We start from the raw sequence: 26,090 nt of genomic DNA, 5'->3' as shown, positions 1-26,090 counted from the left end.
CATTCTATTGACCAACTGAAAGTTGGTCTCTCTTAAAACCCCTGAACTCTCTCTCTCCTTTGCAACATTTCATCCTTTTCCTTTCTTCATCCAATGATATTAGCGTTATGGTTCTCTCTTTCTAGAATACTCAGTGCTTCCTGATTACCTTGAATCCATACTGTATTTGTAATTTGTGTTTGATATATCAGAAACAGTATGAGTCACAAACTATCAGTAGGGCACACAATTACATGAAGGATAAACACACACGCACACACACACTGAGACACGGACAACCAACTTTATTCTAAGTAGCAACAGACATCAAGTAGAGAGATTATGGAGGGAGCTGTGTCAATGTGTCAGTGTGTGAGTGTTTCCTCTGTCTCCCCCTTTCTCTGCCTCTCTCTATCCACCTCTCACACTAACTCCCTCTCCCCTTTCTGAGACAAAATGGCCAGATGGCTTCCAATCCTACATGCTAATCCACAACGCACAGACTGTAGCTTTGACACACCTACCACAAGACTGTTGCTCCACTCTAGACAGCTATGCCCTTAAGCACACACAAACACACCAACACATTAATGCCAACATCACTACACATTCATAAACTGCCAACAAGAGTCCAAAACAATAACTGCACCAAACAATAGCAGCATAACTCACCCAAGTCCTCAACAGATGGATGCCTACTTGTGTGTGTGTGTGTTTATGTGTGTGCTACTATCATATTTCAGGCAGCCCAGTTAGCAGGCTACGGGCCAAGATGAGGTTCTGTGTCTACTGCTTTTGTTAACTGAGGTAAGGTAAGAGAAACTGTGTGTGTTGGGTTACACCAGACGATGGAAAACTCGGGGAAGCCAAGAATGGCATACTAATACACATAGAGACAAACAGGCAGACATACTGAAAAAAGAAATGTTTCACATGGCCTTAGTGCACAAACAAAGTGCTCTTTTTGTTATCTGTCCTCTATGACTGGAACAAAGGTGAAGGACAATTTACGCTTACATGTGGTGGCAGATATAATATTAGCTGTGTCATTTTTGTCACCCATGTCTGGACAAATGACTATATAAAAACATAAGTAAAACTGAAGAACATAAAACATACTTGTATGTGGCTAAGCAATAAAAAGGCCCCGATAGCTTCCTCAACCTTGTATTCCTCAGAATACCTGCATTACAAATCAAGCTAGAATAAAATCATTCATTATTTAAGCCAAATTGTAACACATTGTTGGTAAAGAAAGCACACCCAAACCTTTGTTCCCCATTCAGTCTTGGGATAATCTCTCTAATGCTGGGTGTTTTCTGAAATTAGATAATTAATACAACAAAGTCTATTAGCTTTGGTTAGTCAAACATCAAGGTCATTTTTGAAAACATTCACATAAAAACTAAGCAACAATAAACTTGGATTTTGCCTGCAGAACACATGTTTACATTATACACAACATACTGGAAGGGGCAGTTTTACTTTTGTTTCTGATACCAAATACACAGTATATCAGACTATTCACATTATCACATGTTGACTGGCAGCAGCGTATGTCTATGTTCTTTCTTTGCAATATAAAATTTTCATGAGGTGCATGTAACCTAGACAGAGAAAATAAGCTATACAGGGATTAATACTTTCAACTGGTGGAAAACACAAACCCATACTGAGATGCAGAATACAAAGCTTTTCATTGTCCAGCTTCCTCTAATTGGCCTGTGGAGATAAATGTGTGATGAATATACCATGCATATGGCATGTGAGATACAGCAACTAAAATTCAGAGTGGAGACTCTGATCTGATGTGATTCCTGATCTAGGCCTGTCTATACTGCCTGGATGTACACTGACAATTTTATTTTTTTTTTTCAGATAAAAACAGCAGTTTAGAAAATCACATCATGGTTTAAACTGAGAAAAGGGAGAGCAGTGGCCATGGTGGTGGTGGTTAGGTTTTAATCACCTTAATATCCCCATGCAAAAATATAGCAATAGACATAGTACAAATCCATGGATGAAGAAAGTGAAGGAAGAATGTGCAGCCACTGTGTTGACTGGACAAGTACATCAGTGTTGAACAGAGAAGCATATCAATATAACAGGCCAGTGTTTGAAAAGGAGAAGCACCTTCAGTTTCCCATCCCCCAATCCCCCTCCACAATCATCTCACACACCCTCAGTCACTGACACTGACTCCTAATATCCTTTTTTCACACGACAGCCAGACAACAGGTCTCCCATCAGGCCCTGTTTCTCACAAACTGGAGGATGACTGCGCCTACTGACAGAGAAATCTCTCACTCATTCTCTTTTGGCTCTGACACTGCAATCTAAATGAATTCAAGTGATGGGGATACACACATCACCCACAGCTCGTACTGTAGTCACTCCTTGCATCCTCCTTCACCACCGATGGTTGTTAAAGAATCTGAGGCAGAATAGCTCGGCTTTCACAGGACTGGCCCCCACCCCCACTCTGATCCCCAATGAAGTCAGGTGACCAGATGTTGTATTTCTCCCTGTCACTACAGCCGCCATGAAACTGCTACACACATCCATGTTGCAGTCAGGAGACAGAGTCAAATCGCTGTTCTGTGTGTGGCCACTAATATACAGAAATGTAAATACAGGCAATTACTTCATGAAATTCACCCTAGAAGGCCGTAAGTTAGGCAATGCAGACATAACAAAAGAGCATCCATCAGCATATTATCCATCCATGAACCGCCATCTACTGCATACACAGCTCAGATTCATCCATCAGCCTCGGGTCTACGGACCCAAAATAGCATTGCTTTTTTGTTCCAGTGTTGGCACTGCAGCTGGTGCATTTCTTCAGGACTGACACACACACGCACACGCACACACACACACATAGATACAAGGCCCATACAAATGCCACCATTGACTCTAACACCTCCCCATCACTGAAGATGCTATTTGTGAGGTACAAGGGAGTGCAAACAGAGATGCTGTGATGCAGAGGGGGATATGTGATCATACAAAATACGAACAGCACATCTGATGGTGGCATCCATTTCCATCTCGCACTCACAAACCGAATGTTGATGAAACAGCTGCCTCCTTGGCAGGGTTCAATGCAGAGTGGAAGAAGAGCTTTTATATATATATATATATATATATATATATATATATATATACTACAAAGCACCCCTACATACACAGCCGCCCACTTCTCCTCCTCCTCTCCTCCCTCCTCTGCCTCCCTGCTTCACATCCCTTATTGCATACATAGAGAGGGAATTACCTGAAATATGTCTTCACATTCTCTTGATTAGTGTTTCGCCTTTGAGCCTGAAGCTGTGGTAGATTCATCGTCAACCGTAAAGTCCTAATGACAGTTTAAAGGCAGGACTGCCATTCTCTTGTCAGACCAGTTCCTGACCCTAAAAGCAAGCTTGTTCGGCAGGCTGGATGCTTAACTGGCTGCTCACTGTTCCCTAGCCCATGATGTCATCCACCCTGCTTTGCCCATTGGCTGAGAGGTCGAATATTAATGCAGACAGCAGGTCTGGGGGAGGAGGCAGCCAACGGGCAGACACAGTTGGTTTGATGTTTAACAGACTAAACCTGCTGAATGAGACAGCAAGGAGGGATGGGAAAAGTCCTTAGTGGGATGAAAGCTAGTCTATGTTGCTGTAACACTTTACACAATAAAACTTTACATAACGCCTTCAATTCAACAAATCGCATGCTAGAAATGGCATGCTAAAATAGGGTCTATGCATCTTAAGTATTTTTTGAATTTATCACCACCTGTCATATTTAGGAAATTATATATATTTATTTAGAGAATAATATTTAGTTTCAAAATAACATTGTACTGTTGTACATCACTAAATATTGATCAAATGAGAGTCCCAAATGTATTGAATATAGATTTATTTAACTTGGAAAATTGCAGACCTTCTGTGCAGTACTGCTTTTTCTGACGAACCATCTACCGTTGACATGATGTTAATTTGGGTTAATTTGTCATAATGCAAATTTTTCATCACACAATGTCTTGACAGCCATCAAAAAGAAAGAAAAAGAACAATTGTTATGTTTATTTTTAATCAAGGCCAGTTTCAAATTTGAAAAGAATTGCATAATTAAAACAAAATTAAAGAGATTTAAAAACCAATTCCTTTCTTGAAATTTAAATTAAACCTAAAAACTATCTTCAGTGTATGAAAGGAAATCCAGATTTATGAGCAGGCGGAAACAACAACCAAAAAAGACGTTTTTGGTGCGTTTGCCCTGATTTGCCTATGATGTCATCTTTTTCCTCAATCGGACCTGTGATTGGCTGACAGGCACAGCATCTGCTCAGTCTCATGGCTAGTGGTTCTAGCCCAAGGTGGAGGCTCTGTGAATCATGACTGGTTGTCTTGACAACTCCTGTAATGTCGACTCCTTATCAGAGAGTAATATGGCTGTTCAGTGGCAATGTTCACTCAAATGGAGAACCTGATGATTACAAGAGGAGTACTCCTTATAACCCATTCTTTACATCAGAAGGTGGTTACGGTATTTTTTTTTTTTAAATAAACAAAAATAATATTATCAGAATGTTTACAACAAAACAGAATACAATCATTTTCTGATGCCTTTAGGATTTGAAATATATTATCATAATATGATTGTTTTTCTCCAGCTTTGCCACACCACTGTCTTGCAATAGCAAAACCACACTGAACTCTGACAAAATAGACAAACTTAAAGAAAATTGGTAAGACTGGTATTTAAAAATTGTAATGCACACTCCTGACAACTGACACTAAGGACTGCAGTATATTTACATTGAGGCTTTAAGGCACAATTATAGAAGAAAAGTATCAAAACTTTTTTGGATTTGAGACAAAACATCTACTGTTGATCACAAAGCCCTTAAAGTACAAAAAACAGAAACATTTCAGATAATACTAGCCCCTGAGTAATTTATGTCTTTTGCAGCTGTAAATATCCAGGGCTTTTTCCCCATTGAACTTAATCACAATATGCCATGGACAATAATGTAAAGATCAGGATATTTTTTACAAAAGGCTGTTAGAACCTCAATTCAAAGAAAGTTGTGACAATGTGTAAAATTTAAATAAAAACATTGCAATGCAATTATTTGCAAATCTCATCAATCCATATTTTAATTACAATAGAATATAAACATATTTTCATGGAAAATGTTCATGCAAATAAAAAACAAAGGGAGTGCATTTGATACGTAATTTGGTTAATTGGCAATTGGTATAAAAGGAGCATTTCAGAGAGGCAGAGCCTCTTGAATTTAAAATGGGCGGAGGTTCACCAATCTGTGACAAAAAATCTAGAAATTGTGGAACAATTTCAGTAAAATGTTCCTCAATGTAAAATTGTGAAGACTTTGAAGATCCCACCATCTACTGTGTATAATATCAAGATTCAGAGAATCAAGAGAAATATCTGCGCGCAAGGGACAAGGCCGATGTTTAAAACTGGATGTGATCTTTGGGCCCTCAGGTGGCACTAAAAACAGGCCTGATTATCTACTGGACATCACTGCATGGGCTCAGGAACACTTCCAGAAATCACTGTCGGAGGACACAGTTGTTCAATCCACAAATGTAAGTTAAAGCTGTGTTATGCAATGAAGAAGACATGTGAACACGATCCAGAAATGCAGCAGAGTTCTCCAGGCCAAAGCTCATTTAAAATGGTCTGACACAAGATGAAAAACAGTTCTGTGGTCAGATTATTCAAAAATTGAAATTGTTTTTGGAAACCATGGATGCCGTGTCCAGAGAACTAAAGAGGAGAGGACCATGCAGCTTGTTATCAGCCGACGGTTCAAAATCCTACATATGTGATGGCATGGGGGTGCATTAGTGCCTTTGGCGTGAGCAGCTTACACATCTGGAAAGTCAATGCTGAAAAGTACATAGAGGTTTCAGAGCAACATCTGCTCCCAACCAGACAATGTCTCTTTCAGGGAAGGTCTTGCATATTTCAGCAAGACAATGCTAAACCACATAGTGCATCCATCACAACAGCAAAACTCCAAGCCCTTTCACCAATAGAAAACATTTGGTGCATCATAAAATTATTACCAGGACTGTTGAGCGGCTAGAATCCTGCATCAGACAAGAATGGGACAACATTCATCTCCTAAAACTCCAGCAACTGGTCTCCTCACTTCCCAGACATTTACAGACAGTGGGTAAAAGAAGAGGAGATGCTACACAATGTTAAACATCACCATGTTTAAATTTTCTTTTAAATGTGTTGCTGCCATCAAGTTAAAAATGAGCAATTTTCCATGAAATGGTAAAATGTCTCAGTTTCAACATTTGATATTTTGTTTTTGTCCTATTGTGAATAAAATATTAATTAATGAGATTTACAAATCCTAACATTCTCTTTTTTTATTTTGAAGTTTTACACATCGTCCCGACTTTTTTGAATTGGCGTTGTAGCTCATTAACAGAGCTGTTGCTGTATTTACCTCATGTCAGCCTCCACCAGTCAGTCGATACATTTATGTCCCATAATACGGGCCCACCACACACACACACACACACACACACACACACACACACACACACACACACACACACACACACACACACACACACACACACACACACACACACACACACACACACACACACACACACACACACACACAGAGACACCTACACTTACATAACTGCACAGACGTAGTCTACACATAATGCTTAAGGCTTGATATTCATTTTTATTGGTCCACACAGATGTAACAGGACTTGACAAAATAAATATGAAAGTGGGTTGGGAACAGTGAAAGGTCATAGACTTTGTACTGCAGCTAGTGCAAGTGTGTTACGGTGCATCCAGAAAGTATTACCAGCGCTTAACGTTTTGCACATTGTTATGTTACAGCCTCTTTTGAAACTGATTAAATTCATAATTTATTTAATACTCCATAATGACAACGTGAATGTGAATGACAAGTTTGTTTGAAATCTTTGCAAATGTATTAAAAAGCAAAAGTAAATAAGTATTCATCACCTTTAGCCCCAATTACAGCCTTAAATCTTTTCAAGTATGATGCTACAAGCTTGGCACATATTTTTGGGGAGTTTCTCCCATTCTTCTTTGCAGTACCTCTCAAGCTCTATCAGGTTGGATGGGGAGAGTTGGTGCGAAGCCATTTTCAGATCTCCCCAGAGATTTTCAATCGCGTTCAAGTCTTGGCTCTGGCTGGGCCACTCAAGGGCCTTCACAGAGTTGTCGCAAAGTCCTTCCTTTGTTATTTTGGCTGTGTGCTTAGGGTCATTGTCCTGTTGAACGATGAAGCGTCGCCCCAGTCTGGGGTCCAGAGCACTCTGGAACAGGTTTTCATCAAGGATGTCTCTGTAAATTGCTGAATTCATCTTTCCCTCGATCCTGACCATTCTCCCAATTCCTGCCACTGAAAAACCTTCCCCAGCATGACACTGGGGGACCATGCTTTACTGTAGTCGACTGTGGCGCAGGAAGGTAGAGCGGTTGTCCACCAATCTCACAGTTGTTGGTTCGATCCCTGGCTCCTCTGGTCACATGTCGAAGTGTCCTTGAGCAAGACACTGAACCCCAACTTAGCTGCTCCCGGTGAGTGTTGGCCAGCTGCATAGCAGCTCCCTGGTGTGTGTGTGAATGGGTGAATAAGAAGCAGTGTAAAGCGCTTTGAGTGCTAATAGGTAGAAAAGCGCTATATAAGTTCAGACCCTTTTCCATTTACCATTACTGTAGGGATGGTATTGGCCAGGTGGTAAGCAATGCCTGGTTTCCTCCAGACATGACACTTGGAGCTCAATCTTTTTTTCACCAGACCAGAGAATTTTGTTTCTCATGGTCTGAGAGTCCTTCAGGCGGGCCGTCATATGCCTTTTACTGAGGAGTGGTTTCCATCTGGCCACACACACACACACTGATTGGTGCTGTCGAATTAGTTGTTTTTCTGGAAGGTTCTCCTCTGTCCACAAATAAATGCTGGACCTCTTTCAGAATGACCATCAGGTCCTTAAACATCTCCCTGACTAAGGACTTTCCCATCAGGGAATTGGCCCGCTCTAGGAAGAGTCCTGGTGGTTCCAAACTTCTTCCATTTGCGGATGATGGAGGCCACTGTGCTCATTGGGACCTTCAATGCTGCAGAAAACTTTCTGTACCCTTCCCCAGATCTGTGCCTCAATACAATCCTGTTTCAGAGGTCTACAAACAAATTCCTTAGACTTCATGGCTTGGTTTGTCATCTGACATGCACTGTTAACTGTGGGACCTTATATAGACAGGTATATGCTTTTCCAAATCATGTCCAATAAACTGAATTTCCAACAGGTGGACTCCAATCAAGTTGTAGAAACATCTCAAGTATGATTCAGCAGAAACAAGATGCATCAGAGTTTTTGAGTGTCATGGTAAAGGATGTGAGTATTTATGTACATGTGATTTCTTTTTCTTTTTTTTTTAATAAACTTTTAAAGATTTCAAACAAATTTCTTTTAAATTGCCATCATGGGGTATAGTTTGTAGAATTCTGAGGAAAATAATGAATGTGATACATTTTGAAATAAAGCTGTAAATAAAATGCGGAAAAAGTTAGGCGCTGGGAATAGTTTCTGGATGCACTGTACATGTAGTAACAGAAAGCAAAATGCAAACAGGTGGTTGATGTGGATATTCTACTTACAAACAGCAGGATTGTCATGCTTCAGACCTAAGGGCAAGTCCAGTGTGCGTGGGTTTATGTAAAAAAAAAAAAAAAAAATTGATTATGGTTAGTGAAAAATTGTGGTTTTGTTCAGAAATCAATAAAAACATTGTTTTGGGTCCCAAGAGGATAAATCTTACTCTACCAATAAATCCCCTCACCTCTAGTACTAGAAGAGGTAGTTTGAGGTTAACATTTTTATTTTTAGTGTTACGTCTCAACAACTATTATTCCAGCAGGTCAAAACTTTGAATGATCCAGTCAAATATCTCCAGGTGTATGGATTGAGAGTCATAGCTTGTGTATTTAAAAAAAATGTCTTTAGCGAAGACGCTTGATAACATTTTGATAAATTCCCATGGACAATGGTTCCAATATTTGTGTCCTCCTCAACATGAACTGTTTGATCCCTTCAATTTCGTATTGCAGCATAATCAGGTCACAATTTTTACACTAATTTAAAATTTTAAAATAATGAATGTGCTGTTTGTGTTGTAACATCATAGCACAATACCATGTCATTCCCAGTCTCAGATAAAATTTGTCTTTAGCACAAATCAGCTAATGGTAAATGAAGTGCTCATACCTGGTAATATCCAGATTTTGGATTGCCATTGTAAGCATGTTTGTATGCGGATGATACCATTTAGCTCAAAGAACCACAATGCCACAAAGTACAGCCTCAAAGAGCTACTGCTATGGATGTAAACATGGTTTTGTGAATGTCTCTTTCTGTGCCTGCTGTATTTAATTAAATGGATTCAAACTTGGATTGGATTCTCTTACTAAATGTTTTGCTTTCTAGGGAAAGGGAAATATCATGAATTGTTGGACTACGCTCAGGTAGCTTCCTTATTTTAAGGCTATAAAGCTTTGTACTCCATTTCAGTCTATTTGCTCTCCTAGAGAAACCTTTTGGTTGGCCAGATCAGTGAGGTTAGTCATACATTCCATCAACAGAAACACCATACAGTTTGTGTTTCCAGTATGAATGTTTTCAATATGTGAAATTTCACCACTGCTTGTGTGTAGCAGAATTTCTTAATCCTTTCAAGATCACTCCAAGAAGAAAGCATCATTCTGTAAAATGGAAACACGAAATTTGAGATGACAGTTTCTTTGGTCTAGAATCAAATATCAGAGCACTGGTCAATCACTACTGTATAAACCATATCTAATTATGGTTTAGATTATCATATTATGGTAGGGCTTTCTGTGTCTCGGGAGCAGACGTGGAGGGAAGCTTCAGAGAGACATGCAAGCCTTGCAGGAAATAGTGTTACATGAGAGGAGATGTGCTGGTGAATCAGACTGATGTGAAGATTGCTTCTTACTATTATCAGTAAAATCTCTCACCTCTAACTTGCTTCTTGTGACTGTTTTTTCCTCTTTTAGCTAATCTTGACATCCGGTTGTGGAATTTGTAATGAAACATTTGCTTTTTGCTGTTTTCATAAAGTATTTTCAGCTCATTCAAACAGTTTTTACTGTGACATCTTGTGACTACTAAAACTTCACTCTAGTTTTGATATCAAAATGTTGTCTACAGTTGTTTTTGATTGGATAAGGCAACAAATAAAGCATACTAAGCCTAGTAAGTGTGATGGTAAGTGTGATGTCTATGGACAGAGAGGGCTGATGTGGACAGTGTATTAAACGCTCTTCACTCTATCACATCAGATTATCCTCTATAAGCCTTCCACTGGTAGCTTGGCATGTCAAAGATAATAGGTCATGCTCATCCATGATACAGCTACATTAACAAAAACTTGTTGTGTTTGTTAGGGCAAAAGAGATTACCCCCAATGGGATTTTATTGAGGTTAGTAGGCCTCTATCTTCCTGATTATGGGTAACATATCAATATGTTAACCTACAGGGCCCTGCCAGAGCTCATACAGTAATGCGGGCACTGTCACCCTAGCACAGTAATTACAGATTACAGCATGGTTTAATGTTGTGTATTCAACACCTTGTCTGATTTGCCAAGATTTTAAATGTAGGCTATGTTACATGCTTTAACCTGCTTATTCAAACGAGATGTTAAGGATTAAAGAGGCAGCATGTTATCAGACACATGCTGCTCTACGTTGTGGATCACGAATGCTAGTTTTGCCATCAAATGCAACCTTTTTGTCCCCACACCTCTAATCTGAGCTATCACCATTGGGTGCGGAGTGTGTGTTGGGGGGTCTTATTGACATTTTTTCTGATGACTGTGAGGCTGTTGCATATTTAATGTGAACTAAGCTACTCGTAAATCTGGTGCAAAAGCAACTGAGGAGGTTTGCTCTTCTAAGATTGGATCATATCAATGATGTACTATATCTGTCACTCTGTATCATTTCCTGAAATAAACCCATTAATTTCCCACTGACATATATCTATTAATGCAATTGTCTTGGGACATGATTTAAGCTAAACTGATCAATTTTAGAGATGTTCACAAAACCTGGAAACAGCAAATGTGATGACTTTTGATAAGTAGTGTAGGTTGGTATATTATTTTGACTAATACAATACATATTTACTTTTAATATGCTGTAACCCATAATTCAGTTTGGTAAATCCATTCTTAAGAGGTAAAGATAGAATGGATCTGAATCTGGATCTATTTACTTAAATTGTATTAAAATTCTTGAATAAGAATGCTTCAGGTTATTTAATTTTATTATTAGTTTAGAACTAAATTGATGAGGGTTCGCAAAATTAATTATTGTGCAATGTCTGACAAGCCAGTAAGTGTATATATATGTCCATGTCCATGTCCTTTTAGCTTATCCCGTAATATATTGGGTTATTAATAACACTTTAAAACACTGTTTTTTACTCTGCAAGGGCATCAGCTCTGATGTTCAGTGAAGATGCTATGAAACACACTTCTGAATGTAAAACGGGTTTGGTGAAGCAAATGAGTGGCCTCTGTATGTGTACTTATAAAGTTCAGGTGTTCCTCTGGTTTTATTCATGTATTGAAAAGAAAAGGATGTTGGAAATGTCATCACAGTATTTGTAGCTAGTGGTCAAACAGCAAAATGTAATGCAACTCAGTATCTATGGGCACAGAGATAATACAAACATTACAGTATTTTCTTATAATGTTTATGGGAAATTAGTTTGGGTTAGTTTCATTTAAAAAGATATTCCAAACCATAGAGTGACCATATTCACCTCACATTTCCTGGTGGTGCTGAATAGTCTGCTGCACTTTTTTACTCCACTCACTTGCCTGCCCTAGCTCAAGCCTTGTGTCAATATTAATCAGTGCACAACGGACCCACACTGGAGCACCTATCAGCTCTGAGAGGACAACACAACACAAAAGTCCTGTCCATGACAACACTGGTCTGAACAAGCCCCTCCCTCTGACAGCTGGCTTATTGTGTGCTTTGCCTGTGAAGCGGCCTTGTTTCACTTTGCCTGAATAGTTCAATAACTAATCTCAATGCAGCCAGCAGCATGTAGCTTTGAAAATGAGGAGGGCACGCCTGATGGAAAGTCGTAATCTGATTGTCAGTGTAGGGTCAGGTAACTGCGAGGTTACCTTGTCAGTTCACATGGGGATTCAAAGACAGGGCACAAATGGGGCCACAAGGAAAAAATAGGATGGTGTAGTTTTCATGAATATGTGAAAAGGGAGCAGTGTAACCAAACTGGCTGCTGTTCGACCTAACCAAAACATCTTTATTTTGACTATAAATTTCAAACCCACTGCACGATTCAATCAATAGGAGACTCTGCACAAGTCTCATTGGTCGCCTAATTCACCTATGAATAATTTGCCATGTTGATTTAATCAGCCTTTCTTTCACATGGTGCAGAAACATACACATTGTAATCAAAGTTCATTGTGGCATATTTGCAATTTTTCTTCCAGAGATTACAAATGACATTTTGATCTGTCATTTTATAGTCTCCATTATTTATGAGATTTAAAAAAGGGCAATAATAGTTAGGCCTCTATCCTTTAGTTCATGTGTCCATTTGTCACATCAACCAATTTTCTAACTTCAGTGGGGAGAATGAAACGAAGCCTACTTATTAGAAAGGACCCCATCCACCACCTTCACTTCAGTATATAAAGTGTACTACAAAAACTGTGACCCTGAAAACCATTTAAAAAGTAATGGTATTACACTATGTTATGCAGTATGAGGAACTTTTGTTATTACTGTCAGATGTCTTTTGTTTGCACACCTGTCTACTACACATTATTACTGGGAAAATGATGCCTCTTTACATTCAGGGCATCACATATTGGTTAAATGTCTGTAATATGTCATAATAGCTTTAAGGAAATATATTAATGAATGAGACAGTTATATATTGTTGGCCTGTTCAAACATCCCACTTACAGTGACATGAAACAATAAAACTGAATAGGACACACTACAGAATAAACAGTGAATGGCTCTAATATTACTGCACAAAGGGCACATGAGCAGTCACCTCCCTCTGTCACATGTGGGCTAATGAACAGCAGGCTCGTGCTGTTGATGGAGGAGCCTTTTTGGGGAACAAGAACCATGTGCACTCATGACTTTCTGCTTGGACACACTCAAACAATAAGGCATGTCTAGAGTGCTTGGGGCCCAAACCCTGAGGAAGGGCAGATGGTGCCCAGGGATCGAGGACCGCACCCTTATTAACATGAGAAAAGAGAGGGACAGAAGCGGGGGAACAGGTACCCTCTTTCCTATTTTCCCCCTCTAAAGAGATTAGAGAGGGGGTGACTCATTTAACCAACAGTCTGAGTCTGTGGCAATAATTTGGAACCCTAATTGGGAGCATGCTGTCAACTTAAAGAATATCATAAATAAGGATCCTGTTTTAACAAAGAGTCCCATCTACAGTTGCATAAACAAAATTTTTCTTATCTTTATATTTAAGAATTCCACATCATCTTTTATTCAACCAGTTGATATTTTGCTTCTGCATATTAGCTCCAAGGATAAGAAACCTAAAACGATCATATCATAACAACATTATGGGAAAATACAAAATATTTGAGGCTTTTATTATAAACAGTGGGTTTTGGCATATGTGACCACAGTGCCAACATAGTTGTGTGACGTTAGCAGGATTTCATTTTTGAGATTTCTTTTTTGAGTGAATGGGAGGTTGCATTATTTCTTGTTTATTAATTTAATCATAACCCTTCAGTATAAACACCATCAGGTGGTTAAATCAGTAAAATCTTTTTCATGTGCATAAATCTTTAAATTTAGTTGTATATACATACAGGGTTTTTAAGAGAGAAATATCTAGCTACCCATGGCCAAAAGAGTTTTTAAAGGGTAGAAGCTAAAGTTAAATCTGCTAAAGTCACACAGAGGTGTGAGGTGGAATAAATATAACTGTTGAAGGGATTATAAATTAACTTCCTGGACCTGATAAGGTCGCTATCATAATGAAACTCCTGATCATTTAGAGAAAAGAGTTGTTATAAACCAGCAAAAATAAATACACACATTTTTCCTTTGCTTTTTAAAAACAAAACATTTCCAGATTCCTTAAGGGATGGTAGTGTTTTTCTTTTTTAAATCTACTACAGGTAACTTAAACTAAAACCATAAACACTATGGTTGTCACAGCTGCAGATTTCTAGTGCATGGAGCCTGTCTCTGGCTGCATTGAGGCCACTCTGTTGTTCTAACACATTAATCATACCACACAATATATAGTATTCATGTCTACAGTCAAACGATTTAGATTTTATTCCAAAATAAACCTACTTATATGGGATGCTGATAACCAAACCTTTTATGTTCATTTTGCAGCAGTACAATTATAAAATCATTATATAATAACCACAAAACACTAAAAAGTAGAGAAGTAAGAGCTGACATAAGGTACTACTAGTGTAAAATTTTTAGAAGTGTTTACGTTAGACTTTCTGCATAGTTAAAGCCATATTTTGTCTCCACCTAGTGGCTATTTGGAGAAGAGCGAACCTCTTCAGTAAATTCGGAAATCGTCCAGGCACCAGCACAATAACTCTTCACACAACAAGTATAATATACAGTATAAAAAACTATAAATCTTAAGAGAAACCTTTACCAAAGATTACTTCAGTGCAATCGGTGTGTGTGTTCTGTCTTCCAACAAGCCCCCCAAATTCAATGCCCCTATAGGTCCTTTGTCCATACCCTCTCATACACTGAGATCTACAACCCCAATTCCCAAAAGGTTTGGAAGATGTGTAAAACGTAAATATAAACAGAATGCAATAATTCGCAAATCTCGTCCACCCATGTTTTATTCACAATAGTACATAAACAACATATCGGATTATGAAACTGAGAAATTTTAACATTTCATTGAAATTATTAGCTCATTTTGAATTTGATGGCAGCAACACATGTGGCTGAAAGTCCAGTAAAATATAGGCCTCAAGTGATCTAGAGATGTTTTGGCTGCAGCAGCACCGACCAATGTCCTGCCCCTACACAGGTCCACTCTTCAACCTGAGGGCTAAATGTTAGTCTTTAATTAGACCCTGTCTACAGCTGCCATTTTGTGGTGCAAAACCACAGTTATCTGGAGAAGGAAGGGACATGAAGTCGTGCTGCTACCATAGAAAAAAAATCATCTTAGTTAACTACAAGAGCTCTTATTTCTGATTTACTAGAGACACTGGCCAGGTAAACAGTAATAGGGTGAACAAGCCTATGTTGTAGATTTAGCCATAATTGATGCTGTGGTAAACAACAGCACCAGCGTCTTTAAAAAGGACTTCAAACCTTTAAGACTTAATAACATACAGTAAAATTGGCAATGCTTTTGTGAGCAATCCAACTATGAGCTTGACATCGAATACAACCAAATTACTCATATATGTGTGCAGAGTGTTAAAAAAAAGATTTTTGCATTCAGTTGATCGTGGAAATCAAACTTAAAGAAAATACAATCATTCTATTTCATTAAGGCTGTCCAAAACGCACTGTTAGTTAATACAATCTAGTCCTAATTTGGCCTAAATGGCCTTTTGTGGGACATTTCTTTTAATGTCCTTGTTGTTCTTGTTTAAGGCATATTTTCATATCAGCATATAATCTAGAGGCTATGTGTTAAGACCTGAGAAAGAAAATAAAGTTCGGACAAGGCTTTAAATACTCAGAAAGAAAAAGAATCTGCTTGTTATATGAATGTGCATGTTTCTAACTAAGCTTCTGAGGTGAAAATGTATCCTAAATAAAACAGCCTGTAATCCGTAGCCTAACCTGTGGGCTATATACAGCACAAAAGTGAAATGTGCCATGGAGGATTAACAAATAAATCGTTAAACAAATAAATAAATTGTCATGCACGTTTTTTAAAGTCTGAGCGAATGACCCAACTAAAAAATCACGTGATTAGCTGGATCAATAAATTACTTAATAATCGATTGGAGAAACGTGTCGAACAGCATAAGCGACAGTGAGGCTTGTTATAATATCCTACACACAAAGTCCTTCTCACCATCTTGCGAGCACCAGTCAGAGATCCCGCCCCGGCCGTCTTGGGCTGCCGCTCGGATCCCGGATGCGCCGCCATGCCGACTCTATCAGCGAGTGGAATAATTTATTCACCAACCTGCCTGACACTGGGCCACTAGGAGTTGACTGAAGAAGTCGATAAGACAGTTTGGAGAGCAGAGGAGCCGTAGCTGTGAACAGACCTACACGGAATATCCACGCTGAGCTTACTTGTGCGTGTGTGTTGCTTGCCACTGTTGTATGGATGTAGCGACACTTGGGAGCTAGCTAGGCTAACGTTAGCTCGAGCGGAGAGAGTGCGGGGTAACGTTAGTGACAGTCCGGCCGGAGGCGGGGAGAGCTGCGAGGTGAGACTGTTATTTTGATGTGACCGCACTATTGAGTGTAAGCGAAGAGGTGGCCATCTGGCAGATAGTATCACTGTCTAAAATGTGACTTAATTTTTCGGGGGTTCAGACTGCAGCACATCAAGGTGTGTACTTCACTGTTTATTTAATAAGGCTTTTTGGCCGAAGTGGAACGGAACGTTTACTCGACGTTTCAGTCTTTGGCCCAGGATACAGAAGCCAGGAGCTAACCTGCTAACTAAATACCTGTCCAACACAGGGACTACCAAACTTTTCAGGTCAGTAACCCCTAAGTAGAAGGGCTTCCAATGTCAGATCCCCAGTGAAATAATGGTGTCTTCCCAAAGAGTGATACTTTTATCGTCAGTGAAACACAGTGTTAGGAAATGACAGTGGGGATTAAATAAAGGTTATCTTATACATCCCAGCCTGGAAATACAAGGTTATTGACCACGAGGAGAAGCTCCAACGATCGTCAGCACTTTAGGTGCCCCTGGGGCTGCATACCAGGAACTAACCTAAATTTAAGAAACTCAGAAGCATAACCCAGAAATAATGTTAACTTAAACCGGTGTGAATAACTTTACTTTGCAGTACCAAGTGTGTAAATAAAGCAGGAGAGCTGCACCTAATTTAAAGTGACAGTGTTCATCATACTTTTTTAAATTATTTAAATTTTTTGTGTCTCTTACACACACAGAGGGACTTCCATGTTCTATTTGGAGACAAAGTGAGATGTCTGCTGATGAGGATACTGTTAAAACTGGCAGCCCACAGGCCAGCTCAGCTTCATCTCTGCATCTCTCCGATTGCACGGGAGGTTACAGCAGAATATCTGTAATGGTGGAAGGTACCGCAACCACCCCTGACTTTGCAGCTGCTTGTCCTGTCCTGGGTACCGCAGCCTCACCTAAACACACCAGCACAACTGACACACTTACCCACTCAGAGAAAACTGAACAGAGGACCAGAAGCAATGAGAATAACATTAATCGCAGAAACACCTTTCATCATTCAAAGCAACAGCAACAAACAAAGCTAGCAAAGCGGCGCAACACAGCGAACTCTAATTTTAAACATCCAACATATGGCAAGAGGAGAAGAAGGGCCAATTCTGAAAGCGACTCCGTTCTGCCTACCAACTTCCTCCTGGGCGGGAACATTTTTGACCCACTCAATCTTAACAGCCTACTGGATGAGGATGTCAACAGGGCATTAAATGCAGAAACGCCTAAATCCTCTCCACTGCCAGCAAAGAGTCGAGACCCTGTAGAAATCCTCATCCCAAGAGACATCACAGATCCACTGAACCTGAACAGTGGTTTAGCAGATAGCAGCTTTCTAGTGTCCCCCTGGAAGAGTGGTGGCAGGAAAAGACACCGCAACCGACACCATGGTGGAGGAGGTGGTAGTGGTAGTGGGATTTCAACCACGCAGGTTAACCTGTCAGAAATAGGAAAAGGTGAGGTTAAAACTGGCAATTCCACACTGCCTCCAGGTATGTTAGCTTCATGTTCCGCACTAGATCCCCCCAAGGAGTCTGACTGTTTCTCCAGTATCACAGAGGGATCTCATGAACAATCAGCTAACAACTCGGCTTACAGCTCAGTCAGCTGCAAGGAGGAGGTGACCTCTGTATCCATGGAGGATTCTACTTTGTCCATATCGGGTGGACTAAACCAGCCCACCAGCAGACGCAAGCGTAGGCGCAACTCTGGCAAAATGGAACCCCCTGTAACCCATTCTACCCCCATTGGAATGTTAGGGTCTAGGGACAGAAGTTTTGCTACAGGAGTACAAAAACATTCTCAGTCCTTTCACGCACCCAGGAGCGGTTCCAAAACAGGCCCAGGAGGTCGACAGCAGCAGCACACCCAGAGCCAGGTGAAGGAACAACAGAAGAAGAAGTTCCAGTATGGAAATTACAACAAGTATTATGGCTACCGCAACCCAGGCGCTAGTGAAGACCCGCGGATACGTTTGCTTCGTCCAGAATGGTTTGAAGGTAAAGATGTTCTTGATTTGGGGTGTAATTCAGGCCACCTAACTCTCTATATTGCCAAAATGCTAAGACCTGCTCGCATACTGGGCTTGGATATCGACAATAGTCTAGTACATGCAGCTCGTAAGAACATCAGACATTATCTGTCTGAGCTGCAGACCCAAGAGGCCAGGCGTGTAATGCAGGAGAAAAAGAGCCCTAAACAGGAAGAGAGGAATGGAGATGGAGATGAGAGTCACATGGGCATAGAAAAGAAGCACAATAAAGATGAAAACAAGAATGAAAATGGGAAACCTGTCACAGGTGAAAGTGGCCCTGCAGAGGCTGTTAATGACAATGACTGTCACACAGATGAGACAGGGACCCAGAGGCAGGACAGCAAAGCAGAGGAAATGGAGCAGGAAGATTGTAAGTCACCCCCTGCTGATCATTCTGTGAGCTGCTCTTTTCCTGTGTCCCTACGCATATCCAGGGGACCCATTGCAGCTCCTCCATTAACAGAAACTTTCACCACACGGCCAGGGGAGTTCCCCTCAAATGTGTCCTTCATCAAGGTAAGACAAAATTGTCTGTGTGAATGTTTGAACACGGTGTTTGAGTTTGCTTTGTTGTTGTATTATGGGAGGTTCGAAGTTAAAATCAAATTTAATATAAAAAAAATAGGCATTTAAACAAACAATTAGGCAATAACTGCATTATGTCTGGATCTTCTATATTATTTAATATTAGAGTAATATCTTGAAATACGGAATCTAGAACTTGAATTAAACAACAACAAAACACCAGAAAAGGGATGCATGTTAAGGGAAACACTCTGTGTTTTGTCTGGTTTAACCAGAGGAGTTGGTAGAATATGCACATCCAATTATTCTCTTTGGAGCTAATAAAAATGATAATTGTCTTGTCTCTAATTTGGGCGCACAGTCAGTTCCTGTTCAGCATGCAGCCTGCACCATCCAGCTTATCTGATTACTATGGTTTTAACTTTGTAGGAAAATGAGTAACAGCTTTGAATTGCATGCAAAGTTAATGTTTGGAGTTTCACTGATTTTAAACAGACGAGTCATTGATTTATCATGGTCTTAAGACATGTCACGTTTCAAATGGTGGCTCTTAGGTGTAGTCCCTGCAAAAGTAAGTGGATCAGTCATGTAGGGTCATTGTCAAAGTTTGCATAGTGAGATGCATTATTTATCGTTTTAAAAAGATACTCGGCACTTTACCAAAAAGACCTAGGTTCCTCTATTTCTATAGGGGTTTTTTTATTTTTAAACATCTGGGTCAACTTGTTTTTAGCTACCTCCTCTAATAAGGAAGCATCTGCACCATTTTATTGTCTGAGTCACTTCCTTTTATGTTGATGTTAAGTTTATCTTCAATCTTATAATCGTGAGGCACGGAGAGAATCACCATTATTTTGTCACCCTTACATTTTTATATGTGTTGCACACACTGGTGAGTGTGTTTAGAGGTTGCTTACAATGATGGTAAAAAGTGAAGCGTGGAAGCATTTTGTTCTTCTTGATAAAATATTGGTGCATTTAGGCTAAAAGCACATCTAGATGCCATCACATTTTCACATTACACCCATTGCTGACAATGTGACTTGTATGCTGCTAGCTTTTCTTTTAGTAATGTAAAAGGTTCTCACTAAGGGTTTTATTATTCTAGTTTCTTCCATACAGACACAATCACAAGAAAATGGTGACCTGTATGAAACAACGCTCCTTATGAGGCCAAAGACTAAGATTATTGTGGCATATTTTACCAAGTTTAAAAGACCAATTAAATAATTTGGCAGTGATACAAACAGCATATAAATATTTAAATCGTATTGTAGTTTCTTCGGTAGACAGCAAAATCAATTAGTCAGTTTCAGAAATTGTAGTGTGTCTGAATAAAAGCAATAATTGCTTCCTCCTCACCTATGAGGATTAGAGATGATACCGGGGCTGCACAGAGTTTGTCCTGTAAATTGAAAGCCTTAAGACAAGACAAATGTGAGGCTGCTTATTTAGATTGCAGTGTTTGCTTGACACACCTTCTCTTGTGTGAAGTGAGACTGTTGAAAGTTGTAGGTCATCTACTTTGTAATTATTAAGTTCACCTAATTCTCTTCTCATTTGTGTTCTATTTAGAGAGATATCTGGATCAAATAATCCCACCATCAGTTTACTTCTCTGTTTTGCGTTTTCTGATTCACCATCAATCATGTATCTCAGTCCATACAATCTTTTTACACTTAGCTGTCAGATATAATTTAGCCAGAATTATTTGTTTATTGTACTGTGGGTACCTTTTCATCCAGTTGTTTTGAAATGTTGGTTGGATAGGATACAAACTTTTCTTTCTGCTATAACATTGAGTGCTTCTGTTATAAAAATTATTTCTAGCCCTCAGTTATCTTATACAATAAAATACCCATTCCATGTTGCAAATTTTGGTTTGCGGATAAACAGAACAGAGAAGCTGAGATCCACTTAATGTTTGACTTTTTAAGGTAAATATCTTGTAAAGGACTAGAAGAGATCAATTTATCATCAAGGTCCTTTTGACACTACACTTTTCTACAAGCAAGTATATCCACACTAATGTTGCATTATTTGTAAGTCAAATGCTTTTGCAGAGCAGGAGTGAAATTTGGTGGGTAATCCTCCTGGTGTGTTTATTAATATTGTGTAGGTTTGCCACCATGTTTTAAGAGCCAAAGAATGTTGTATATTACATGAAATGTTGTATATTATAATTATAGGATCCACTGGTTTATAGTGAAGCGTATATCAGTGGATAAACCAGTTCATCTTGCTCCCCAATAGACTTAAAACTAACTTGAATACATTTTCATGACTACAGTTAAAACATGTTCAATTTCCAGATTATCAGCCGTAGCAAATCTGTTCACTTATAACATCACGCTGAATTCCACAGCAATAGTCGTGCTGTCGAGTCATGTTTTTCTCATCACACCTTCTCTCCTGTAGGCCAATTATGTATTGGAGAATGACAGTCTTCTTCTGACTCAGCGGCCTGAGTACGATTTGATCCTGTGCCTGAGTGTTACCAAATGGGTTCACCTGAACTGGGGAGATAGTGGCCTCAAACGGCTGTTCAAGAGAGTGTACAGACATCTCCGTCCTGGTGGCAAGTTCATCCTGGAGCCGCAGCCTTGGGAGTCCTATGTGAGGAGGAAGAAGCTAACTGTAAGGAATAACCGAGCTTTTGTGATGCTAACTGTTGTAACATAGTAATCTGCCTGGATATTGGCAGAACTGAGTTATTTATTTATTTGTTATTTAAACCTTGGTTATTTCGCTGTAATTTGTTTTTCCTCTCACATGACAGGACAACATTAATAGGAATTATCACAGCATCTGCCTCAAACCTGATCAGTTTTCATCGTACCTTACAACAGAGGTGGGCTTCACCAGTTTTGAATACCTTGGGTCTCCCAAGTGTTCAGTCAGAGGTAAATAAATAATCTCTCTTTGCTGATCCATGCAGTACTTATTACTTACCATTGTAGCTTCATGTCATGCTTAAATTTTCTTTGCAGGTTTTCAGAGGCCAGTCTACCTATTTCACAAATGACGGCTCCTGCCTTGTAGATCTTAGAATGTGAGTAGCCTAAATCAACACCATACACACAAGCCAGTCGGCCGCCATGGACTGCAAGGAATCTAAATCCTAAACAGTCTCCAGCTTCTCAGAGGCCGAAGATGAAATTCAGGAAGGAGAATAGGACCAAAAGTGGAATTGGATAAAGAGGAGATCAGTCAAGAAGAGGCAACTGGGAATTTTCTGAGACTACAATTCCTGAAGTATGAAGTGAACTCGAATAGGACTCCATGATGCATAACCTGGAGAACATTATCATTTGCTCAGACTGAGAAAGAGGGGCTCCTGTAATGAGTTCCCTGGACTATCCTAGTGCTGATACCCCACTTCGATGCACGAACATAAAATATGTTTAAGTGTCTTTGGCCATATATTTTTGCTTTAATCATTTTCTTCTGTGCCATCACATCTTCGAACATAATATATATATTAGGGTTGGAAGATAAGTCACACACATCCAGTTGACCACCATTACCACTTTAATAGTGAATACACATCTATTGAAGATGTTATACAAACACTGGATTCCAAAAGCCATTAAGCAAATGACACACTGTTTTTTTTGTTTGTTTGTTTGTTTTTTAAAGCTACATTGTAGTGCACAATGACATGGTGCGGGTTGTTGGCACCATATTACCAGCTGCCTAGCAGTAACCAATGGCTTAAAATTTGTACATCAGCAATTAAATATTATGCTTGAATTTTTTAATCCTGATGCATCAAGCATTTTAAAACAACTACATAAGCAGTGTATTAAATAAATGCTAATGTATGTCTCATCTCCCAACCCTATTATTAGTTTGTATTATTACTTTGAAAAAATGGTCCTTTTGAAAGAACCTTTAACTGTTACAAAGTTGAAAAAGTTCAGTCCACGTTTTGAAATCAATAATATCAAAACTCCTAAATTGCAAAAGCCTTGGACTTTATGAAGTGAAAAAGGGCTCATCCACATGATAAAGGTAATGACGCATGATAAGGAAAGCACGCTCAAAGTGACAAACATCCAGCATGTTGTAATGGCGTTGTGCAGCTTAAAGGAGCTCTATCAAGTTAATGATTGGCAAATATGTAAGAGTTTGGTCTGTTTTGAGTGTAAACTCCTCACTTCATGGGCACGTTAGGCCTTTCTGAAGCTATACCCTAATTGTAGGGACACATTTGAGCTGTGATGACACCTAGATGTTGATTCAGCTCAGGATAATTTAGCACACCAGGACTTTTTTGCAAGGTAGATCTGTAGCATGCAGTGCAGTGATCTTTTTTTTTTTTTTAAATGACAGTTAAGCCATAGTCCTACTTTATACATTGTTTACAGTCCTTCACGAGGTGCTCAGAGAATATATTTGATTTTCAAGTTTAAGGCAAAGGCCTTTTGTTGCTGCAGTGTTTTCAGTGCTGCAGAAATTTGACACATTGTTTATTTGTGGTCTGATCATCACAACTGGACAGGCATTAATGCAAACAGCATAAAAATTACTTGGAGTACTCGGGTGTTTTTGTAGTTGCTGAGTGATACTCAGCTTCTGAGAGGCTGAATAAAACCGTTATTTGTAGAAAATGGCTACTAAAAGTGACTGGAACACATCCATGGCTTCTTTATTTTAATACAATTTAAATATTTATATGCTGTTTGTATCACTGCCAAATTATTTAATTGGTCTTTTAAACTTGGTAAAATATGCCACAATAATCTTAGTCTTTGGCCTCATAAGGAACGTTGTTTCATACAGGTCACCATTTTCTTGTGATTGTGTCTTTATTGGCGTGCTCTTCATACTGTTTATCTATCGTCTTTGATTCTAAGTGGAGGGGGGGGGACAGTTAATCGTGCTTTATTGTGACCGGTTCAATCAGCATTTAGCACACTAGGGAAGGAAATAATGAATGACACATGTTTGTATTTTAGTAATTGATTAATGTAAATAAGTTTGCAGGTTTGGTTTTACTGCTGTCAATTATATGTTCGTTACTGCTTGTGTCATTTTGTTGTAGAATTATTTTTTTTTTTCTCTTTTGAAATGTTTGCTGCCAATTTGTGAATGAGTCATGGGAGTTGCTGTCCTAACCCAGCTCTGTAAAACGATTTAGTATGTACACTGCAAAAGCAAAATGTGTTTGCTTTTTTGTGTCATGGCAGGCACGTAGATTGTTAGATTAGCTCTTTTTTATATAAACAATTTGAAAGCAGTGTTGTTGTTAATCAACTTATGTTTTACTGCATTTGACCTTTTCTAAACATTTTAATATTCTTCAAACCTTTTTCATCAAACTTTTTATAACAAATTGTGCAACACTGATTATCCCCAAAAGTTACTCTTCAGGTTATGTTTTGAATTGAAAGTGAATTGGCCTCAACCTCAATTGGCCCATCCGACACAGGGCTACAAGTCACACCTTTTACCTAAGCTAAGACAATCGGATTCTCAGGCTTAGATCACCCCACTGCTGTAATTTCAAGGGCATTTTGCTTTTTGCATTTATAGAAAATGTTCTCCTTGTTGCGGGTCACATAAGCTTTTTATTTGTTAGACAAATGGTTTAAAGCTAAGTTGTGCTTTGGCACCAATATTAAAGTTTGCACCTTATTGTCTCAGCAGCGGTATCTTACAGATGTTAACCCACTAGGCCTGAGTTGGAAGTCGAGGTATCCATGCTAAACCTCATCTTTGCTGGAGATGTGAAATTTCATATAGTCTTATACAGTGCTGTATAAACATTTGTACCCCCCTTGATGTTTTCCACAAAATGTGCAAATGAAATGACATAGCAAAAATAAACTTATTTACAGAATTTAATGCCAGTAAGAAATATTACTATTAGTGCATCTAAACATGTAGTAATACATATTAGAGTTCATTATTATTCTGTGCAATATTTGCTTTTTAAAATTTAAAATGTTACTTTTTGTTTTCTTTGCAAAATTAAATACATGTTTACGTGTACGTATAAGACTGGGGACCTATTCCAGCATTTGGTAATCTAGCTTTTTACTGATGCATTAAGCTGTTTGGGGTTTTATTTAACAATATTATGCTGTTGATTTAAAAACCCTGCAAGGCTATGCTAACATTTTTGAAACTGACTCCTTTTTCTAAAAAACTCATGTTCAAAAACACCTTGAGCCTAATAAGATATGAGGAGCATAAACAACAGTGATAAGTATGTCTTCTTTTTTTGACAAATACTTTATCAGTACATATCGGATTCTCATCTGTTAAATGTTTTCGAACACTACAGTACTTGAAATTGTAAAACTAATGTAATAGTCAATCCTTGGTGACCTAGAAATGTAAATCTCTTGCACAATGAATGTACAAACTCAAGGGGTGTATGATTTTTAAATGGCACTAAAATGTATCCATGTTGATTTCACACAGATATGACTTGAGGGAATTAAACAAGTTTAGTAAATGTTTGCGGTCAAAGTTGATGTTTTACATGTACCTTAACTTTTATAGAATCAGTTTTCTGGAAAAACTGTTGGAATAAAATAACCCCTCTGTCAGGGAAGCTTTTAATTTTAATGCCTCTGAACAACAACATAAATCTGAATGTTTTTCTGTGTTTAACAATTGAATAGATTAAAATTCTATCTAGATTTGGTGATTTAGTATTTGCTTGTATAAAACCTTTTAGGGTTATTTCACTGCAATGTTGAGCGGAAAGGTAGGTACAGACATTAAAGAATTGATTACTTTTTCAAGTTCTTTTTAAGGATAGTTTTAAATTTAAAGTAAACCAACTAACCTGTTTTGAAAATGATGAGTTAAAGGTAAATTGACCCTCTTGAATTGAAAACAGGTTAAGATTCCTTGGTATCCCAGAGAGGGAAATATTTAGATATTAGAGTGGAGCTCTGTGGCTAATAAAAAACGTTATTTTAAAATAACAAGGTTTCACAATATACAATACAAATTTCCCTCAAGGGGGTGTACAATCTGTGACAATCTT

General features: G+C 38.8%; 2 protein-coding genes across 7 annotated transcripts in view; one reads left to right on the top strand and one right to left on the bottom strand.

Moving 5' to 3' along the window:
• LOC137107657 (serine/threonine-protein kinase PAK 3) overlaps positions 1-16,294 on the bottom strand; it is a 38,388-nt gene extending 22,094 nt beyond the window's left edge. For 2 of the 5 annotated variants that reach the window (XM_067491444.1, XM_067491449.1), the window contains exon 1: positions 3,254-3,448. The gene's annotated coding sequence lies outside the window, so the exon portion shown is untranslated. Of the gene's footprint in view, positions 1-1,248; positions 1,299-3,253; positions 3,450-8,674; positions 8,702-16,155 lie in introns of those variants that run through there. The other 3 variants (XM_067491448.1, XM_067491445.1, XM_067491447.1) reach the window with 3 other exon arrangements.
• An 83-nt stretch (positions 16,295-16,377) lies between these two features.
• Positions 16,378-25,737, top strand: LOC137107654 (7SK snRNA methylphosphate capping enzyme-like). Of its 2 annotated transcripts, none has more exons than XM_067491439.1 (5): positions 16,378-16,519; positions 17,220-19,075; positions 21,503-21,721; positions 21,864-21,987; positions 22,075-25,737. In XM_067491439.1, exons 2-5 carry the CDS (start codon positions 17,255-17,257, stop codon positions 22,107-22,109), a joined length of 2,199 nt encoding a protein of 732 aa, XP_067347540.1. In that variant the 5' UTR covers positions 16,378-16,519; positions 17,220-17,254; the 3' UTR covers positions 22,110-25,737. The 2 variants fall into 2 exon arrangements, with proteins under 2 accessions (XP_067347540.1, XP_067347541.1); XM_067491440.1 differs by having other exon boundaries at positions 16,459-16,797.
• Positions 25,738-26,090: the final 353 nt, after the last annotated feature.

This window comes from Channa argus, chromosome 22, assembly GCF_033026475.1.
Source record: "Channa argus isolate prfri chromosome 22, Channa argus male v1.0, whole genome shotgun sequence".
NCBI classification, from domain to species: Eukaryota; Metazoa; Chordata; class Actinopteri; order Anabantiformes; family Channidae; genus Channa; species Channa argus.
Note: the sequence above shows the minus strand (reverse complement) of the source record. Positions and strands in the feature narration are given on the sequence as shown.